This window comes from Natrix helvetica (genome assembly GCF_964273705.1).
Source record: "Natrix helvetica genome assembly, chromosome: 4".
Classification (NCBI taxonomy): Eukaryota; Metazoa; Chordata; class Lepidosauria; order Squamata; family Natricidae; genus Natrix; species Natrix helvetica.
The window spans coordinates 57,545,957-57,568,140 of NC_138550.1; the positions used below are offsets into that span (position 1 = coordinate 57,545,957).

A 22,184-nucleotide genomic window follows, 5' to 3' on the forward strand; every position below is an offset into this window, starting at 1 on the left:
GAAGTCAATATATGCACACAGTCCACGTAATTATACACAAAACATTTATGGTAGTACAGCAGTGGCCTCACAACTGGATGTCCAATTGAGATATCTAGGCAATTGCCTCTGGTATTGCTTCATGGGATTTAGTATTTAGTTTATATTTGAATATTGGTAAGGTTATTGAGATATTGAATGGTATGTAGATTAGATAACACCCAGTTGTATTTCTTTCCTTTCTATTTTTCATTCCAGAATGATCAATAAGGCCTGGAACCATTATCTGGAGATGTAAATAACTAAATGTGAAAACAAATTGTTTTTGAAGCATTGAAGTATTCAAGGAACAGTACTCTTATTCAGAAAATAAGAGGTCCAATATGTATCACTCCGCTTCAAGATGTTAGTTTGTATTTGCAGAGAAATAATTCTGAATCCCTTGATCTTGGGTGCTTACACTTCACGTGTAACTGAGGAATATTTTTACCCATCCCATTCTCTACACTAGTTATGCACATTCTTGGAGTGAGTTTAATTGTCAGTCTGGCTATAACTATGTTATTTTAGACAGACAGAGAAAGACAAAGAAACAGAAGAGAGAGAATCAATTCTTTCGATGGAGATCATAATGGGAAAGAGACTAATGCAGGGGTCCACAAATGAAAGAGAGAGAGGGACGGGGGGAATGAGAACTTTTTTTGTTTTCGTTTTTTAACAAAGGTGATTCTTTAATGCAATGTTTAACCATGAATTATAAATATATAATAAGAAAATTTAATTGCAGAATATTGTCTCAATAAAGTCAATAGAGTACATTTCAGCATTATCAATCTCCATATAAATGCTATTCATTCACTCTGTGGCATTGCGCCATCTATATCCATCTATACTAGCTTTCATCAAGCGGGTGCCCCCTCCCTCTATGAATTCATGGGGTTGTAATTTCATTGAATTGGTGGGGGGGGTGCCCACCAGGATTGGGTTGCTGCCGGAGTTACTGCCAGTTCATTGTGCATGCGTGCACAGTTGCCTATAAATTGTTCTGTGCATGCACAGAACATTTAAAAAGGACTAAAAACATGCCGGCAATGGCATGGACGATTGGGAACCGGTTTGGGGGCATGGCCAGCCTGCCATCCATACCGGTTCAGCGACCCATTCACAATTTCCACTATCGGTTCACCCGAACCGGTGCGAACCGGTAGCAACCCACCTCTAGTGCCCACTATGTTGCGGAAAACTGTTCTGATCCATTAATTTTTATTCATAAATACACTGTGGCCAACTTCATAGGTCTTTCATGCCCTGTCTTTTTTTAATTCCTGAACATTCAACAGGTTATGCAGTAGCTGTCTTGAATTCATGAATCATAGCTAGCGCTCCTGAAGCACAAAGCATTTGAACCTTAAGAATGCCTTTTTCTGGACTTCCGGTTCCGGCGGCTATGGCGACGGGCAAGTCCTTTGCCCGCTCCCGCTCTCCCGGTGGGCTTCCCCCGCTTCTGGGGGGGCACAGGACGCCCCGGAGAGGCGTCCTGCCGAGGGAGCGGCTCGTGGAGGGCCCTGGCATCGGCGGCGGCTGGTGGGGGCTCCTCCGCTTCGCTCTAGGCACCGGGGAGCAGTTTCGGAGGGCGCGCCTGCGTCTCGCTCCATGCCGATCGGACAACGCACTATTGAAGGAAGCAGTGGCGGTATGGTGAGAGGCTTCCTTTCTTCATTCCATTTCTTTTGAACTGATGGACTTTTCAGCGTCTTTAAAAGTTAAACTTTCGGATTCTTGCTGGAGGTGCGGCTAGAGGGAGGGGGATTTCCCCCCCCTTGGACAAGCGGCTTGAGAAGATTTTGCTTTCGCCCCCAGGGGAAGGAGGAGGGGGGAGAGCCAACTAATGATGCCTCACCCCTGTAAAAGTGACTTTCACTGGATTTAGTTCCAGAATTTATGGGTGAACTGAGAACTTTCTGAACTTTTTAAATTTTGTTATGCCTCTGAGCCCAAAGCTGGCAGGGCAAGATGGCACACTTCCGTTGTCTTCATGAACTGTGAAACCTGACTCCACCTTTAAAATTCAGGCTTCCGGTCTTTGTCTCCGTGTCACCCAGAAGAATCTCTTGTGGATTGCTATTTTCTGAACCCTCTGGAGAGAAAATTTTTCTCTATTGCTAGACTGACTAAAGAAACTCCCATCTGTTTGGATCTTCAGCCTCCTGGACTCATCTGCCTGCTCTACTTCTCCAGCTGTCCAGTCTCTACACTGACTGATCTCTCTGCTTTATAAACTATGTCTCCAAAAAGACCACCACCTGGAAAACCTGGCTTTGCTACCTCTGCACCGACATCTGCAACATCCAGTCCTGCCACACAGTCAAAGATTACAGAACTGATGCAACCTAAGAGTACAGAGATGGATTTGCAACAAATGCTTCAACAACTCATACAGGGCCAGGAAGAAATTAAGAAACAATTAAAGGAAATGAAGGAAGAAATTAAAGAGAATCAAGTCCAAATTTATAAGAACTCACAGAGACTGGACCTTGTGGAGGGTGGGGTGGCGGAGGCGAGGGGGGGGTAGAAGCTCTGCAGAAGGGTAACAAAGAACTTGATACCCAACAAATGAAAACAGAATTTGAGAGAATGTCCTTTTATCTTAGATTTCAAAATGTTATAGAAGCAGATGGGGAAAATATAAGGGACATTATGACTAATATCTTAGCTGAATATATACACAAAGATAAACAACAGATGGAATGGGAGATAGACCTGGTCTATAGAGTGAATTCAGCATATGCCAGAACACACAATGTACCCAGGGAGGTCCATATCAAATTTCTTAGGAAAAGCACAAGAGACATAATTCTGGGTGTACAAAGGGGGCAAGCATTGATATATCACGACAGGGAGATAACCATCTTGAAGCAGATCCCCCAAAAAATTAGGGAGAAAAGGAAAAATTATTCGCAATTGGCAAATAAATTATACCAGAAAGGGGTGTGGTTTAGATGGTTGATGCCTGAAGGGATGCTGATATTCTGGGAGGAGACAAGAATCAGAATCAATACACCCATAGAGGCTCAGGCCTTTATGGAAAAAAATAAAGCGAACCTAGAAAAAACAGAAGACTTTTCAACGGTCACACAGGACATGGGAGGGGCCGGAGCTCTGCCAGCGTGGGGAGAAGGGGCAACACCAAGAAAGCTCAGATCACAAAAATGAATAAGAAAATCACATTGTTATAAACAGACCGAAAGTAATAATGAAATTTTATCTAGACTATATATCATAATATATAAGCTGATTGAAAAAAATTTTTTTAGAATTAATATGCTGATTTTATATGATTTTGTATTAATGTTTTTTACATAGATGTATCTTATGAGTTTGGAGGGAGGGGGCGTCTGCCACACTTGCAACTGCCAAAATTTGTATACCATTCCACCTACCCTTTTCCTTATAAATGTTTTAAAAAACCAATAAAATTTTTTGAAAAAAAAAAAAGAATGCCTTTTTCTAAAAAAGAGAGTATCTGTTAAAGTCTCCCTCTAGGAGCAGAGATCACCAGCAATATTTTGAATTTGGTCTAATAAACAACTGGAGACAAAAAGCAGCCTTTTTTATTACTGCCCAAATAGCTTTAAAAATGCCTGTGTTTTACAGGCAACTATATGTGAAAATGATAATTTCCAAGGAAATGATAGTAAAGTAATGATGTATATCTGAGTTTGCTGTTGTTGTCTATCTCAGTTGCAATTCTGAGAGGCTTTATAGACTATTGCAATTGTTTTAGAATTAGCAGCATATAATTAATTACTCTTGCAAAACGTAACAGCAGCCTATAATTGTCAACCTTTCAAAAAGCTGTCACGTCCACCCTAGTATGCCAGAAACCGCAGCTTTATACCCTTGCTCCTAATTATATTTATTAGAAGCCACTCCTTTGGAATGTAGAATCAAGGTGCTAGTGGTTTAGAGAAGGGACAGGCAAATGTTTAGAAATATTATTTATTTAAAACCAGCTGTAGTTACACATAAGGAAATGGCAACATACTTACCTTTTGCACATTAGTAGGTTTGACTTCAATATTTGTTTCAGGGGAGTAGATGAAAGACCACTTGATCTGGATGTCTTCTTCTGCAGATTTTGCTGAAAGTTTCAGCTGTTGATAATGACAGTTCATTAAGGATTGTGATTTCTATTTTGCAAAATTAAGCAGGTGTTAATGCCAGTTGCAGTTTTATATAAATTGCAGTTCAGCTTATGGTAAAGAATCTTTCTTCTTTGGAGTTTTTAAATTATGAATATAATTTAAATTTGTGAATATATATTCAGATAGAAAATCTGATGTACTCTCCAAATACTTTGGGCCTCAATTCCCAGCAATTCCAATAGTAAACAATTATGCAAGATATAGTTAAAAACTCTTGAAGAACAGCAGATTAATTAGTTATGTATGTTCACTCTCTGTAGTCAAAATGCAATCTAATACATGCACAGTTCAGGGAACTATGGCCACCTACCGGATCAGTTAGTCCTCAATTTTCATAATTGATCATACCAGTTGGACTATCTTTGGTTGGTGACACAAAATTCTGAGAGTTTGATCCTAACATCTCTTTCCCCAGAGCCCCATACTGGGAACACTACAAACTACATAATTGCTATAGGACAACTGATTAGTAGATGCTTAGCATTTACATTTTTGACATAATTTCTGATGGGTACACATTGGAATTTAGTAAATTTAAAATTTAAATGCTTAGCATCTACTGATCAGTTTGTTCTATACCAATTATAAATGAAGTACTCAATAAAATGTAAAGATTTTAAGTTTCTGTTCCTGTCTATACTACTGACTAGGAACTTGAAATTTAAATAAAGTTTCTTGGCTCTAAGATTTTAAGTCCAAACATGCACCAGCTACCAGCGTCCACATATATTATAACTGCTTCACTGTTCTCTTGATACAAGCAATAAAACAAATCAGAAGCTAGTTAAACATATATTCCCATTATATCCAAAATGGTAAACTTTTCTCTAAATAAATCATAATATGAAGTTGTAGTTTAAATTTGGCTTCTAAATTGAAATGTTTGAAAGTCATTAAAGATATTTCCTTATTTGGGTCAAGCAGGAAACTACAATTAAATGCAGTTTACTTAATTGCAGAACAGAATTATAAGGAGATTCCATGTAGGTTTTCAATGCAATACCCAAACTGAAGTCTATGGTTGACAACAATATTGAACATGAGGAATCTAGTTACATAAAGAGTACAACTGACACCTATGGTTGAATAAAGCACATACATACATACATACATACATACACATACATACATACATACACAAACACACACATATATATATACATATACATATATATAACCTGAGACCTTCAAAATACGTTTAAAATAGTAATTTTTAATAAAAATAAGGTAGAAATTATTAATAGGTCACTAGTTTATAAAAATATCAACTATATTAATCCAACGTAAATATAAATTAGATCAAATTTAGTTTCCATCCAGACTATACTATTTTTAAGAAGTGCTTTCCCTCCAACAAATCACATAAAGACTAGATATGTCCTCTGTCAGAAGAAGTTATGTAACTTGACTTACAAGAATGTCCAAGGTGACTAAATGAACTAATACATATGTAAGATATCTTACTGCAAGATTTGTTAATTTACATTCAAAATATTACCTGCAAATGAAGTGGAGATAGTTTTATTCTGTAAGACAGACATTCTCCAGTAAGAGGTGCAGTTTGGGATACACTGACAAGAAAATGGAAGGAATTTCCAATTACATTACAGGAAACCACCTAAAATAATAAAATATAATTTTATCATCAAGCTGTATTTATAGAGAAAGCATCCTGAGCATTTATTTGAATGTTAAAGTGATTGCCATTTTTTGACATCAGAATTCAAATTTTGACAGTTGCATTGGTCCAAAAAAGTAGGTTGTTTCTTGTCTCTTAGGCTGTATTAAGCTTGTATAGAATCTTGTCCGTGGGAAATAAAGCTCATTGATGTAATTCTATTGCTATTATTTTACAACCAAACTAAAAGGAGCTAGCAGGAACCTGTAGTGAAATGTTGTAAGATCATTTTTCAAGCTTTGTTATCCAGAGCATTCTCAAAAAATGTTGTAGATGGCTGCATCAGTATGATAAACTGAAGAAATAAAGTACTTGCCTTTACAGCTGTATGTGTATGTACATACAGTATATTCATTCCACACAAATCAGAATGTTGCATTAACAAGATCCTATCTCATATGAAAGCCAATTCGCATATAACAGCAATGGATGTTGGTATCTCAATATCATTTGAGTGATATTGGCAGAAGATTGAGTAACATCGTAACAGGACTGAAGCCTTCCCAGCCTTCCAAGGAAATCTTCCCACTTGGGCTCCAAATAGTTTAAAACAGAAACTTTTGTGTAGTAGATGGGGGAGTTCAGTGGCAGGCTGGTGAGGAGGAGGCTATTATTTTTCATGTTCCTTATCTAAATTTAGACTCTGGCTACATATTTAGGACTTGGATCTGAAAATGATTGCATTACTGCTACGTTAAGAAATAAGGTTGCTTTTTTCACCTTTCTCCCCATAAATTCTACCACATGGATATTCCCTCTGTTAGGGATACTTAATTATATTTGATAAAGATATACCTAAATTTTGAGTTCCGGTTCCGCCGGCGGCGGCGACGGGCAGCTCTTTGCCCGCTCCGGCTCCCCGGTGGGCTTCCCCACTCCTTGGGGGGCACAGGACACCCCGCAGAGGGGTCCTGCCAGAGGGGCGGCATCGCGGAGGACTCCTGCAGCGGCGGCGGCCGGCGGGAGGTCTCTCGCGCGCCCAAGGCACCGGGGAGCAAGCTCGGAGGGCGCTTCGCGTTTCTGCGCCTTGCGCCTCGCTATAAGCCGACTGGAGAATGCAACAATAGAAGGAAGCGGCTGCAGTGCGGTGAGGTTGCTTCTCTCTTCATACCCTACTTTGCATGAAGAACTATTCAGCTTTTTAAAAAGATTTTTACTTTCGGAGCATTTTGGAGGCGCGGCTGGAGGGAGGGGGGTTTCCCCCCCCCGTTGGACAAGCGGCGAGGAACAATTCTGCTCTCAGCCCCCGGGGAAGGTGGAGGGGGGAGAGCCAACGAATGAAGCCTCACCCAGGCTGAGATGATTTTCTCTTCAACTTATTTCTACATATTACTGTGATTTGAGGACTTTTGGAACTTTTAAAAACTTTGTTATGCCTCTGTGCCCAAAACTGGCAGGGCAAGATGGCACACTTCCATTGTCTTTATGAACTGTGAAACCTGACTCCACCTTTAAAATTCAGGCTTCCGGTCTTTGTCTCCGTGTCTCCCAGAGGAATCTCTTGTGGATTGGTATTTTTTAAACTTCCTAGGGGAAATTTTCTATCTACTGCCAGATTTATTAGAGAGACTCTCTTCTGCCTGGCTCTTCTGCTCCCGAGACTCACCTGACTACCCTTCTTTTCTAACTGTCTATCTTATATATGGACTGAACTTCTAACGTTATAAAGGATGGCATCTAAAAGACCACCTCCTGGAAAACCTGGCTTTGCCACTTCTGCTCCAACATCCGCAACATCCAGTCCAGCCACACAGTCAAAGATATCAGAACTGATGCAACCTAAGACTACAGAGATGGACTTTCAACAAATGCTTCAACAAATTCTACAGGGCCAGGAGGAAATTAAGAAACAGCTAAGGGAAATGAAAGATGAAATTAAAGAAAATCAAGCCCAAATATATAAGAACTCACAAAGACTGAATCTTGTGGAAGCGGGGGTGGAGGAGGTGAGGGGGGGGGTAGAAGCTGTGCAGAAAGGGAACAAAGATCTTGACATCCAACAGATGAAAATAGAATTTGAGAGAATGTCCTATTACCTTAGATTTCAAAATGTTATAGAAGAAGATGGGGAAAACATAAAGGACATCATGACAAACATCCTGGCTGACTACACACACAAAGAAAAACAACAGATGGGGTGGGATATAGACCTGGTTTATAGAGTGAACTCAGCTTATGCTAGAACACACAATGTACCTAGGGAGGTTCACATTAAATTTCTTAGAAAAAGCACAAGAGATGAAATTCTGGGTGTACAAAGGGGGCAAGCATTGACATACCATGATATGGAGATAACCATTCTGAAGCAGATCCCTAAGAAGATTAGAGAAAAAAGGAAGAATTATTCGCAATTAGCGAATAAATTATACCAGAAAGGGGTGTGGTTTAGATGGTTGATGCCTGAAGGTATGCTGATATTCTGGGAGGAGACAAGAATCAGAATCAATTCACCCATAGAGGCGCAGGCCTTTATGGAAAAAAACAAAACACTCCTAGAAAAAACACAAGACACTACAACGGACACACAGGACACGGGAGGGGCCAGAGCTCTGCCAGTGGAGGGAGATGGGGCAATAGCAAGAAGACTCAGATCACAAAAATAAACAAGAAAATCATATTATTATAAACTGACCGAAAGTGATAATGGAATAATATCTGGATTTTATACTGTAATGTCTAATCTGATTGAATTTAGTAATAGAACTAATATGCTGATTGTAATCAATTATATACCAATGCATTATATATAAATGTATACTATGAGTATGGAGGGAGGGACGCCTGCCACATTTTGCAACTGCCAAAATTTGTATACCTGTCCATTTACCCTTTTCCCTATAAATGTTGAAAAACCAATAAAAAAATTTTATTTTAAAAAAAAAAAGATATACCTAAATTTTAGCTTTCACCGCCCTTTCCCCAACCCACCATCTGCACATTCCATTCCAACACTATAGAACCTTAGTGCAGAGATTTCTGGTTTTGTACCAACTTTATCATATCAGGATGTTTATTTTTCTCTTAAAAGGCACAAATATTTTACTTATTATTTAGGAATTTAAGATTTAGGCATTTAAGGACTATCAAGCAATCAGAGAAAAATCCTATTAGTTTTATGTGCTTCTGCTTAAGGCAGGGGTGTCCAAACTTGAGAACTTTAAGACTTGTGGACTTCAATTCCCAGAATTCCCCAGCCAGCATGGCTGGCTGGGGAATTCTGGGAGTTGAAGTCCACAAGTCTTAAAGTTCTCAAGTTTGGACACCCCTGCCTTAAGGGTACCAAAAGGTATCTTTAGGCTTATCTGGGAGCCTAGAAGAAAATCCTTTCCCACAACTTATGGAAGTGTTAATATCAGACTGCTGTAACCTCATACAGCACTTCTGCTTCTCAGTCTCAAGGTATCTTCTTCTTTGAGAACAAGTTTTTCTACTGATACGTATTAACCACTTGGTATCATTTTTGCTTCAAATATGGACAGTGTGACTCTCTGGTTTTTGACACAGAAACGTTTCTACTATTATTCAGGCAGCACTTTATAAATAATTTACTGTTTGTTAATAGAATAGGAATAGAATTATTTATTGGCGAAGTATGATTGGACACAAATTTGTGTAACAAAGGAAAGTAACCCATGAAGGAGTGAGTCCTGTTAATTCCGTACCAATCAGACAACTCCTACCCTCTTGAGTCAATGCTTAAGAGTTATTTCCTTACTTAGACAGAGAAGTAGAAATAGTGGACAAATAGGGAGTGGGAGTGATTCAGTCTCTCTGCTGGCTTCTCCATTTACTTTGTAATTAATAAGGTTGCAAGAAGAAAGTCGGTGGGGAGGCCAGCAGGAAGATGCTAAGGTCCAAGGCAAGTAAACCATTGCTGAGTGAGAAAGAAAGCAAAGGGATGCATGGGGGTGTGGATCGGGAATGGTATGGGTTGGGGAAAGCATGCAGAGGATTGATTGGGGGAAGTTGTACAGGGGGGTACATGGGCCAGCAAGAGTATGTGAGGTTCCTTCCTCCTGTTCCTCCCTCCCTCCATTCCTTCCTTCCCTTCTTTCTCTTTCCTAGAGATAAGTGAGTGACTACGGCTGGGTGGGGGAGGAAGGGATTGTGAGACTGACTGAGAAATAGTCACAGAATACTGAAAATGATCACATGACCACAGCAGCAGCCAGTATTTATTTATTTATTTTATTTTATTTCTAGACCGCCCCCTCTCCCCGAAGGGACTCTGAAGCAGCCACAATTTCCCCAAATTTCATTCCCTTGGGAGTCATGGGTTTTAGATTTTGGATGCATTCTACAAGTTACCTATTAGAGGGACCTTGGTCCAAAAATTGTTGCCTTATGATGCACTATTTTGTCCAGCTAAAGGTCATGAAGACTTTTGTTTTAGTACTGTATAGACAGATTTCAGAACCAAATTCCTATTTAGCAGTTGGATTACCACTGCAATCAAACCTTTGTTTGAACTTTCACAGGTAAGTAGAGCTAGCAATTTTTAAGAAGAAAAAAAAAAGGGGGGGGAATCTGCACACTTCTATGCATATTGGCTACTAAGAGTGTTTTTCTACTACATAGATAGTAAAATATATAGAAATGTATATATTATGGTTATCGTACAAGCTGAACATTTATTTGATTATATTGTTTGTTCGTACCATGTTTCAAATTTAAATTCCATTGCTATTTGTGTGCCAAGGCAAAATTGAAAACAAAACCCATTTCAATTAGAGGAACTCACAATGCTTTCCCAAATAGCTTACAGTACTCAATTTTAAATGCAGTATGATGAACAGAGAACAAAATAGAAGAGCTTGTGAATAACTACCAGGAGTTGTTCCCTTTTTAGGCTACTCTTCACCTAAAAATTAAATCTATACACTTTCTTTTTTCTTTTCTTTTTTTTCCTGAAGGCTGGAAACCTATTTAGGTAAGTATAAAATATGCAGCTTTCAAGTGTTCCTTGGTCCTAATAATTAGATAGAATTTGAAAGTTGTACAGCACTTATGGGAGCCTAATTGGAATAAAATCTACAACTCTTCTTAAATACCAGGATCATTATGAAAACTTTATTTCTCCCTCAATGCTGTCAATTTCTGAGTCAACCTGAAGTTCTCCAGCTGGACAGATGTGGGGGATGTGAGCTCTGAAGAGTCTCACATGAACCCTGTCTGTCAAACTGTCTCCGAGATCCATTTTTGGAACAGAACACCCCTGTGGAGATTGTAAAGCAGAGGTTTGTGAGTCACTTTTATACATGATAATTAATATAATTAATAATTATATAATAATTAAACTGAGTTGCTAATTGACTGAATATGACAATAGAAGGACAATTAAGCATGGGTTAAAATATATGAAACATGGACATATATAGAACTTTTAAGGTGATGAACAAAGTGAAATATGTACCGCTTGTTATTCTATATAGTAGATTAAGGGAATTGTAATGAACATTGAACAGTAAGGATTGCCATTTATAGACAATTAAGGGTAATCTAAACCAAGATATGGAAAAATGGAGAGGGAACATGAAATACACTTACAATGGGAAAGTATTGAGATTTAAAGACAGAATTACAAAGTGGGGGCATGTAAGGATGTATAATTACATAAATATAATGATGGGAATAGCTGGGAATTGTAACCAGGTTTACATCTCGCCCAAAATTAGGCGGGGGTATGTGTTAAAAGTATGACTACCATGACCCTCCAATTAAGGGCTTGGCCTTATTTTCGGGGTGGTCTTATTATTTTTCAGGTGCAGGAGGCAGCAAGCCTACCAGCTCCACCCTTTCCATCCCACCACCTGCTTGCCTGTGGCCCCAATGACCCAAGTTCTCCTTGAATCTGGCCTTCACCTGCCCTGCTTGCTGGCTGCTGAACAGTTGACTGTGCTGCTCTAGCCTCGCTTTTCCTGCAGAACACACACACACACACACACACACACACACAAGCACAAACACACACACACACACACCCTTCCCCTATGTACAGGACAAGAAAAGTAGACTGTGTGCCTATGGTAAAAAAAAAATACCAGAAAATACCTTCCAACTTCTTGCAAAAAAAAGATCTCGCAAAGTTGGAAGTAGTCCCACAAACTACTTTTCTTGCCCTGCACATGGCAGTGGAGAATGGAGCAGGAAAGCAGGTTAGTGGAGGGATGTGGCTGCTTTGGGGAGGGGGTGAGGGGTTAGGGATCTCTCTCTCACATACCCACACACCATCCTTTCCTTGGGAGCTCTGCACAGACGCAGAGAAGGCTTCGGATAGAGCATTTGGGGGATGCGCTACGCTGAGATCCCAAGGAAAGAACAATTGCCAGGAAAGGGAGGGGGAGATTTTGCCTCTTATCCTGTTCTGAGTCTGTGCTGAACTTCAGAACAGGGTGAGAGGCAGGAATATCTCCCTTCCCCATTTTCAAGCCGTTTGCAAAAATGCCCCATTTCGAGCCTTCAATCCTGCAATCCTGGAATACGCTGAAGGCTTGGAATGGAACGTTTTTGCAAACCGCTTGAAAATGGGGAGGGGGGATTTTGTCTCTTATCCTGTTCTCAGTCTGTGCTGACCTTCAGAACAGGGTGAGAGGCAGGAATATCCTCCTCCACATTTTCAAGCCATTTGCAAAAACGCCCCATTTTGAGCCTTCAATGTGAATATGCAGGTGAGAAGCGACCTCCTGTAGGCATGAAAATCCATACACTTGGGACATCGGAAGAAGCTTTGCAAAGAGACGCTGCTGCCAAAGTGCAGGAAATCTCCCCCCCCCCACTTGCAAATCGTCCTTTCAAAGAGGAGTTTCACCATGACAAAGAGGTGGCTTAAGGCAGCGTTTGTGTCTCCATCCTGGTGAAACTCCTCTTTGAAAGGACGATCTGCAGGTGGTGGTGGGGATTTCCTGCACATCAGCAGCGGCGTCTCCTTGCAGGGCTTCTTCCGATGTCCCAGGTGTATCGATTTCCATGCCTTCCTTTCCTGTTCCATGGATGGAATTGCCTGCTGTGACTGTCACCATTAGGTAAGGAGGGCATGAGGCATTTGGGTTGTGTTGCTTGGCCTCCGGCTTCTTTTGCAGCTGCAATTAGCTGCAAAAGCAACCGGCGTTTGCTGGAGGCAGAGGCCTGAGCAGCACCTGTGAATCAGCTGTTTTATGAATGGAGTGGTTCAGCTGATCCAATTAAGGGCCCGAGAAGCCCTGAGGTGACTGGGGAAGGGAAGGTCTGCCCCCTGTTCTGGTTAAACCCATCCCTTCACTAGGGCTTATTTTCAGGGGAGAGTTTATATTTTTGCCCACCCTGAAAATCTGTCATGGCCTTATTTTCAGGACATGTCTTATTTTCAGGGAAATACAGTATATATGTAAGCCTTTTTGTTCTCTCTTTTTAAAACAAGAAGGAGGAAGATATATGTTAAAATTAAATATGTATACTGAAAGGGAATTACAAATACCATCAACATAAAATGGAGCTCACTCAGAAGCTGAAATACACTAAGTAAATGAGATGAAGAGTGTGAAGTAGAGGAGAGAGATAAGGGAAGAAGAGAGGGAGGGGGGAGAGGAAGAGAGAAAGGAGGAGTGGAAAGGGGAGAGAGGAGAAGGAGAGAGGAAGGGGAAGTAGAGAAGGATGACAGAGGGAAGAAAGGAGGTAGGGAGGGGGAGGAGAGAGGAAGAAGAAAGTGATGGATAAAGTACAAATATGGTGCATTGAGAGCAGAAGAGCCAATAATTGTTTTTGGGAGTTGATGGTAAGATGAATTGATGTAAACGTTTACTAATAAAATACGACATTGGCTATGTAATAATATACATGTGGTTATATGTTATGAAAATGAAAAAATAAAAAAAAACTTTATATATAAAAAAGAGAAAAAATGCTGTCAATTTCTTTCTTCCTCTACATTCACCTCCACCTGATGAAGGCACAATACTGACAATAACGTTGTCTGAATCGGTTTAATTTCTAAGCTGCTCAAAAGTCTGGACTACCACTAGATGGCAGCAAAGAATTAGCACCTAATAGTTTCCTATACTTATGCAACAGGTATGCATATTTTAGCTGTATAAATTGATTAACCTACTAGCTTATAAAGCTTAGCACAAGAGAATTATGAAGTAAAGACTGCCACACACTTAAACACAATGAAGTTTAAAAGATTGCAAAAACAAGTTGGGGAAAAGAACTAGAAATATCGTAACTATGAAAATTTAGAGGCTGAATATAACTCATACCAGACTAAGTGCTTTAAAAACATACCTTTGTACGCTAATCAGATAAATGATTTTCTTGCTTACCTTTATCCTCCTAACCCTTCTGAACTTTAATCAGAAACTTGAGTTACTCTGCTGCTATTAGAAAGTGATTTAAATAAGAACATAATTGACTGCTATTGCCGGTTGCTGCTCAAGTGGGAATCAGCTTTGTGGAAGAGATATTGTAAATTTCCACAAAAAGCTAAGGAAAGCTATTGATGGTTGACAAAGGAGTGACTGTTGATTGCGCTGCCAGTTTCAAAGCCACGTTCTTCTATAACTGAAATTCACAAGTAACTATTTGCAAGAAACCAAAATTTCATGTATGGTATCTGTACTGAACAAGTTTTGGGGATACCTGGATATTAAAGAAAAGAAAGGGGGTGCAAGAGGAAGAATATAGGCCTCTTTGATCTTGAAACTTTATCCTATACAACAGCTATACTCTTAAAATGGAATGTGGGAGGAATGGCAAGTTTGAATACATTATGATATCTAGAAAGAAATACAGGTTTCAGGTTAAACTTTAAAGGAGTAAACTATTTCTGAATACATGAAAGATAGGGTTTTTCCAACCTTGGAACAATTCTAAAGTTTTATTAGTAGATTATAATAGAAGCACTAAGGAACTTGACAGTGTTTATCTTTTCTGGAAATTAATGCTTCTATTGTTTTAGGAAAACAATCAGTACAGGCCAATTGAGAAGCGGAATAATCGGACATAATGTTGTTTTCAAACCAGAGTGAGTCTACATATTCTTCCCTAATTATCAAATCCTGCCCCATATTCCTTACTTCATGCTTAGTGTAAGTTTCTGATTATCAAGAAAAAATTCTGCTATCACGTTTAAATGATTTTTAACATATTTTGCTTATTTATAAAGACTCACAGAGAGCTGCTGGAGGTATCACTAGGGGCATGAAATGTAACAATAATTACTAACCTTTTGATTTGTACTCTGTGATGATTTTTTAAAAGTCAATTATTAACTTAAATGCATGCTCAGTTCTAGATAGAAAATATGTATTTAATAATGTAATCAAAGCAATATGGACTTTGCTTAAGGTGTGCCACAATCCAAGGAAAGCATAATATTTTACATAAGGAAGTATATAAATACAAAGGTTAGTTTGCCAACTGATCTCGCCGTACTCTTATTTACATAGGAATAGACTGTACTTTTATGGCACATATTCTCTTTATTCATAACTATACTTTCATTTTATACTATAAGAATGGTTTTGATGTCAGAAAGACTAAATAGTTATATCTGCTTTTTATGGGACACTGGTAAACCAATATGCTTCCAGTATTCTTGGCTTACTTTTTTTGTGTGAAAAAATAGTAAGCTGAAAACTATTATCTGCAAACAACTCAAAACATATACCATCAGTTAAATCATATAATTTGTTTAGATTGACTTCTGCCACGCATCCAGATTACTAGCATATTTACTAAAGAAAGGATTATTTAATATATCCTTTTTATTATTTTGCCAATTCTATGCAACTCTTTTTTTTGAAACACTATAACTATTCTACAGTACAGCTAAATGTCAATCCACTGAATCTACCCTTATTAATATTTTACTACTAAGCATTGATTCCTAATAAACACTTTTTCTGTAAGGATTAATATATCATAGATAAGAATCCATAGATTATATATATCTAACAGTGCAGAACAGCAAACAACTAATGACATAAGTTTAAGATTTTGAGGGCATGCCCACTTCAGTTTGCAATATTTCCCCCTTTTCCTGTACATGCTAATGACATTAACGAAAGAGAGTGAGAGAGGGAGGGAGGGAAGGAGAGAGAGAGAGAATTTAAGAGAGCATGCATCAGCCCTCATGGTAAGGAGCTGACCAGTTTTATACATGGGGCTCCGCCTTATAAATTAAGGGATGTCAAGAAAATAAAAGCTCACCTTTTCTTCGGCAGATTTTACTACACTGCTTACTCCTTGTACTCCAAGCTCTTGATTCTGATGAGCTGCATCTTCATCAAATGTAAACAAGCAGGTGTTCTGGAAGAGATAGAAAGAAAGAGAAAAAGTGACATACACAAAGCTATTAAATAACCCTAAACATTACTGAAATTGAAAAAGTGAAAAAGCAAACACTGGAGAAGACTAAACCAGTGAAAGATGTGCTTGTCTATTAACAGGATGCATGGCAATGCGCTTTCTGTGCAAGCCCTCGATTTCCCTTGAATAGGATGCTTGAGCTTTTGCCAAATTACAACAATTTATACAGGAGAATGTCATGTTACCTAGATTTCATTCTGTGATGCGGAGGAATAAAGTTAAGAACCCAATCTTCAATTAAATGCTACTTCATTATAAATGTTATTTCAAAGTTTTGCTAATGTATTTAATTATACATTACCAGGAGACCCTGGTAACCACCTGCACTATGTTGCCAGTCTATTGCTTAATGAAATTAATTCAAATTATTCTTATTACCAGTGTTGATACACAAAGTTTTAAAAACAGGTTTTGAGTGTACACTCTTAGTTCTTTATTGTGTTACCTGTAGTAGGTGCACTAGATTAAGGAATATTATGGAAAAGCAACAGCCCCTGCAGGAATTAAATCATGTGAAGCAAAATAAGGTGGGGTAAACATCTGTTTGGTTTCAAACTTCCATGGGAATAAATAACTTGGAATTGTAACTAACTGCAATTTGTTAAATATATTTCCATGTACTCTTTTGCATGTACCTTTTCTGCGTTTTGCTGGATGTTCATGTTCAATTTTGCTGTCAAATTTACAGTGCAAAAATCCCTATGGACCTATAAAAATCCTACTTCTGCCTGGTTTTCTCAATACGATTACTACAGTGTACTATAATAGTCTTGCCGACATAATATCTTTAGCCCCCTTCTGGAGATCTCCCTCTTCACCTAGGTCTTGTTAGTATGAACTTATTTTGGCTTTCTTTTCTTTGCTCTTTCCCTCACCTCTTTAATGATTATGTACTTCCTTTTAATTTACTTTTATATTATTGTATTTAGCATTTTATTGTAATCTGCTTTGAGATGTGACTGTATGCTATAAAATATATTTAATATAACATAATCCTTAGAATAAATGCAATAATTTTTCATCTTCATTTAAACATTGAATGCTTCACAGAATGCACTAAACTGTCATTTAATTATGTTTCATTGACTACAACTGAGGACTTAAGACTACAATTGAAATTTCAATTGTTAAACAAGTTGTTAAAAATGAGTTTTGCCCATTTTATGACCTTTTTGCCACAGCTGTTAAGTGAATCACGGCACCTGCTAAGTGAATAATGTGGTCATTAAGTGAATTTGGCTTCTGCCTTTGACTTTGCTTGTTGGAAGTCAGGTGGAAGGTTACAAATTGTGATCACATGACCCTGGGGCAGTGCAATTGTCATAAATACATGCTAGTTGTCAAGCACTCAAATTTTGATTGTGATCGTGTGAATGCTGCAACTGTCATAAGTGTAAACAGTTATAAATTATTTTTTTCCTGGTGTAACTTCAACCTTTTCTGGCATCTAGTTTAAGACACCAAACCAAATGATTTAATTTGTGTTTCGAATGTGTTCCTGACAAAAGGCAGTCAGGTGCAGAGAACTATTATCTTATTATACAGTCAGGCCTAATTTCACAGACTGTGGCATTCTGTCCCTAAAATTATGCTATACTAAATATAAGTGTTCATCACAAAACCCTTGGTTGTTTAGCAACAAAATGAATTGATATATTATGACTGCAAACTCTCTATTCTTTACATTTCCAAACTTATTTAAATATAAGAAATACTTTCATGGAAAACAGCAAGAAAGAGAGAGGGAACAAACAGAACTCAGGTGTCATCTTTATTGCCAAATACAATAATAAAGAACGTAACATCCATGGCATGTGCTTTGGGATGGACTGTGTTCCCTTTATTCCAAGGCTTGTTTGTGATGGTGGCGAAGCAGCCATAACAAATGCAGTTTTGCAATGACAACATTGTTTTGAATTTGGAAGGCTGCGTGAGGAAGTAGAAAAACTGTCTGCCAAGCAGTGAGCTAAAAAGAAGAGGATGCAGTTGCTTTCTTGGAAAGGATGTACGCAGGCAAGGTATTGTTAATTTCCTATCAGACTTTTTACAGTAAGCTTGTTTCCTACTCTTTGACCCTCTTCCCCAAATTACTGTTTACTTTTCCATTTTAAAAATTATTATTGGAACATACACAATAGCAGGCTGGAAAATCACATTAAGTAGGATAAATGAATTCTCTCAGCCGTTCCTCAAGAACAAGCAGGGGAAAATTAATGATCGTTTTATCCTATTTACTATTACTTTCTAGAAATTTAGGAAGGGGTCACCACGACTCTACTTGCAAATACAGGTAATCCTTGAGTTATGACCACAATTGAGCCCAACATTTATGTTGCTAATTGAAACATTGAGTTTTGCCCCATTTTACAACCTTTCTTGCAACAGTTGTTAAATGAATCATTGCAGTTGTTAAGCTAGTAACAGGGTGACTCTGGCTTCTCCATTGACTTGGCTTGTCAGAAGGTTGCAAAAATTGATATCGTGATCTCAGGACACTACAACAGTCATGAATATGGACCAATGGCCAAGCATCTGAATTTTGATCCCGTGACCGCTGTGATGGTTACAAGTGTGAAAAAATGGTCATAAATCATTTTTTTCAGTGCCATTTTAACTTTGAACAGTTACTAAGTGAACTGTTGTAAGTCAAGGACTATCTGTAACTTTTAAGGGTTAGGGAAGAAGAGATGATCACCTTTTCCCCTGAGAGAGACCTCCCCCCATTGATTCAAGATAATTTTAGTTTAGGATCGAACCATTACTAAGCGGGTCCTGATGGTTTTTTAAAAAGCTACATTCCCACACACAACAGGATTGCATAACAAGAGAAAACACTACAGGTCAGTGCAAACCTTTACACGCCACGGTCAAGCCACATTTTTTTAGCTTTAGAAGCTCCCTTGTACAATCATGATCACTAAGGCGCTGCTTGAGCTTTGCGTTCTAGTTTTACTCCCGTGGCACGCGCGCGCGCGCGCACCCACCCACACCCCTGCTGGAGTGGGGTCCTGCCATTCACTCACCTCCCGCAATCCGGCTTCCTTGTTCAGCGCTGCGATCCAGGCTTTCTGCCATTCGCTCTTCCAGCTGTCCAGGGACATCAGCCAGGTGAAAAGGGAGCCCCCCTCGTCCTCTTGCAGAAGTCCCGGGCGCGACGGCCGGGGAGGCGGCTTCCCATCGCCTTGCCGCAGGACGCTCAGGCCATATTGCACCAGGTAGACAGTCAGGACGGCCAAAGCGACTGTAAACAAGGAGAGCAGCGAGAACCGCTGGAGTTCATCCAGCCAGCAAGCCAGCCACGACATGACTGACCATATTTACCGGGCCGACTCGCTTCCTCTCAAGAGCGGGGAAGCCCTTCGCATGGCAAGACGCCTTCCCTCCGCGGCAAACTCCGGGCATGCGTCCTTCCCTCCGGTCCCTCAGAGAAGCCTCCCCCGGGACAAGTCCCAGAGCCGCGTCTGGGAGCGAAAGCGCCCGGATGACGAAAAGGCTCGGGCCAGGTGTTCGCCTTCCGCCTCGGCCAAATGGGCGCGCTTGAGAGGTCGGAGGCGCAGGCGGCAAGATGCGGCGAGCCGGAGCGGCAACGTCACGGGAGCGGCCCCGCGCTCAGCTGAGCTTTCACGGGACTGACGCGCGGCATAGGCGAGCGCGGGAGACGACCGGGAGGAGGAGCGGTCAAGCGGGTCACCCAAGGAAAACGTTCCCAAGCCAGAAAGGAAAAGCGGAGGCGACCCAATTTGCGTCCTCTTCTTCCCGAGGAGCCGGGCGGGGGATTTCTCCCGCTACCATCTACGTCCTGCTCTTGACGCGGCTCTGCTCTTGTCCGGCACTTCGGGTCTTTAAGCTTAGAGCGCGAGCGATAGGGAGACAGGGCTTCGCTGGAGGCTTATCGCAATCCCTGGAGGCTTTCAAAAAAAGAGACTGTAGCATCGAAATGGCATCGGGTCCCCTGCTCGAGCAGGAGGTTGAGGAGAAGACCCCCGAGGTCCCTTCCAACTCTGTTATTCTATGCTCTAAGGCTGCTCTACTGCATAGCTCCAGGATGTTGGCTCAAATCCTAGAGTCCTTTCAAGGTGCTGACTGCAATCCCTGCGTTGGAATCAAAGGGCTCTTCACCACACCCTTGGCTTGGGGTTTTCTTGCCTTCCACTGGACGGCAGCTGTCCCTTTGCTGTGCCTCAAAAACCAGGTCAACCAAATTGTGCCCACATAGGAGGGTAAGTTGCAACCGCAAAGAATGAGGAAAAGTCCCTGGGATCACCACTGCCACTCCCCTGATGCTGGGAGGCAGCAGTCATTCTCTTCAGCACTGGTGGAAATAAAGGCTGATATGTATAGTATCTTGGGGGAAGACAGGCAGTGTCTTTTATAAGAATGGCAAAAGCAATGTCATCCCACAGGCTCTACCCCTTTTGCATCCTGTATGTTTAGGATCGCAAGATGGGAAAGGGGCAGCGTTTGGTTTGAAAAGCTGCAACACTGCTTTATTGGGCTGTCATCCTTAACACACACACCCCGCGCACGCAAATGCACTGGAGGTGACTGGTAAGAACATTGACCTCATGGAATACCTTCCACAATGTTGGCATTCAGTGGAACCAAAAAGAGAACAGAACAACTTGACTGCCCCACAAGGCACTGTTGTTTCCGGCAGCCAAAGGAGAAATGACCATGGAGATACATCTGTGGCCAGATGGGAGGGGATGATCCTTCACTCCCCTCCCTGTGAATCCAGATGGTGACACAAAGGAGGACTTGAACTGATTTTTCATGGAAACTACTTTCCCTCTGGATCTCGTTGACCCAGCCTGCATTTGCTTTAGTGGCAGACTGGTCCTCAGATGAAGGCACTGGTGTGAGGACATGTCATCAGTCTTAAGCAAGCCATCTTGGAGCTGAGCTTTATTGTGCCTCAACAACATCTCACAGTTTTGATTGCAGGATATTTCAGGGCAATGGATGGTGGCTTTACTTCTCTTTTCTTACTGATCCAGAATTATGTATCAATAGGGGGGAATCATCAGTACCTCTCCTGAATTAATGCCAGAAATTTCCTGCCCTTCATGTTATATTCCTTTTATACTCTATATCGAACCTAATTTTTCCTCTGGAGCATTTTTTTTCTTTTTACTTATTAGGTTTAATATCAATTTATTGAGTGTCTTGGGAATATGCATTTTCTCAGCATATGGAGTATCAAAGAATTGCTATATTCCCATGACAAAAAGAATCTGTACTTTTCAAAGTCACTGCACTAAAGGCCCCTGCCAAGCCATACCTCACCCTGTTATTGCCCTTCTCCGCCGCTTGATTTTCTCAACTCTAAACAAAACAAATCCTTCAGTTTTCAGCAAAACAGGGAAGCTATCTATCAATTTTATTTTCAAAGACAGCTTATAAGGTTCATTTGGGGTTCAGAAGCAAAGATTTTGCTTTGTAACTTGCCAACTCCCCACCGTTCTGGTTACCTTTTTAAAAAAAATAAAAAGGGAGCAGATGGAACTTTAAGGCCACTAAACGGGCTATCTGCTGGCACATTATCATTTGTGTCTGCTTTACTGCTGCAGCCACGCTATATGGCATAATTCAACAGAAATAAACACTCCAGTTTTAAAATAAATTCAGTATAACATCCATAAAGGCCAATGCCTCCTAGAAGGAATGGATCAATGAGTTTTGCAATGAAAATTGTGGTCACAATCTAGGGATAAAACAGGTTCCATATGCCTAAGTTTTATGAAAGCCTAGATCAGAGGTCCCCAAACTTGGCAACTTTAAGACTTGTGGACGTCAACTCCCAGAATTCTCCAGCTGGAGAATTCTGGGAGTTGAAGTCCCCAAGTCTTAAAGTTGCCAAGTTTGGGGACCCCTGGCCTAGATGGACATCTCCAATAAATGAAGGTATGTATGTTCACAAAATGGCTGCCATAATGGCCGCTGCCAGTAAAAAGGCACATTAGCCAGAAGGCAAAACA

At 40.2% G+C, this 22,184-nt stretch overlaps 1 protein-coding gene across 1 annotated transcript in view; it reads right to left on the reverse strand.

Moving 5' to 3' along the window:
* Positions 1 to 19,822, reverse strand: part of C2CD2 (C2 calcium dependent domain containing 2) — a 40,031-nt gene extending 20,209 nt beyond the window's left edge. Inside the window, exons 1-4 of the mRNA XM_081951812.1 lie at positions 19,230 to 19,822; positions 16,048 to 16,146; positions 5,683 to 5,802; positions 4,029 to 4,133 (exon numbers count right to left, since the gene is read on the reverse strand). Coding sequence (XP_081807938.1) covers positions 4,029 to 4,133; positions 5,683 to 5,802; positions 16,048 to 16,146; positions 19,230 to 19,511 — 606 coding nt within the window. The 5' untranslated portion in view covers positions 19,512 to 19,822. The remainder of the gene's footprint in view (positions 1 to 4,028; positions 4,134 to 5,682; positions 5,803 to 16,047; positions 16,147 to 19,229) is intronic.
* Positions 19,823 to 22,184: the final 2,362 nt, after the last annotated feature.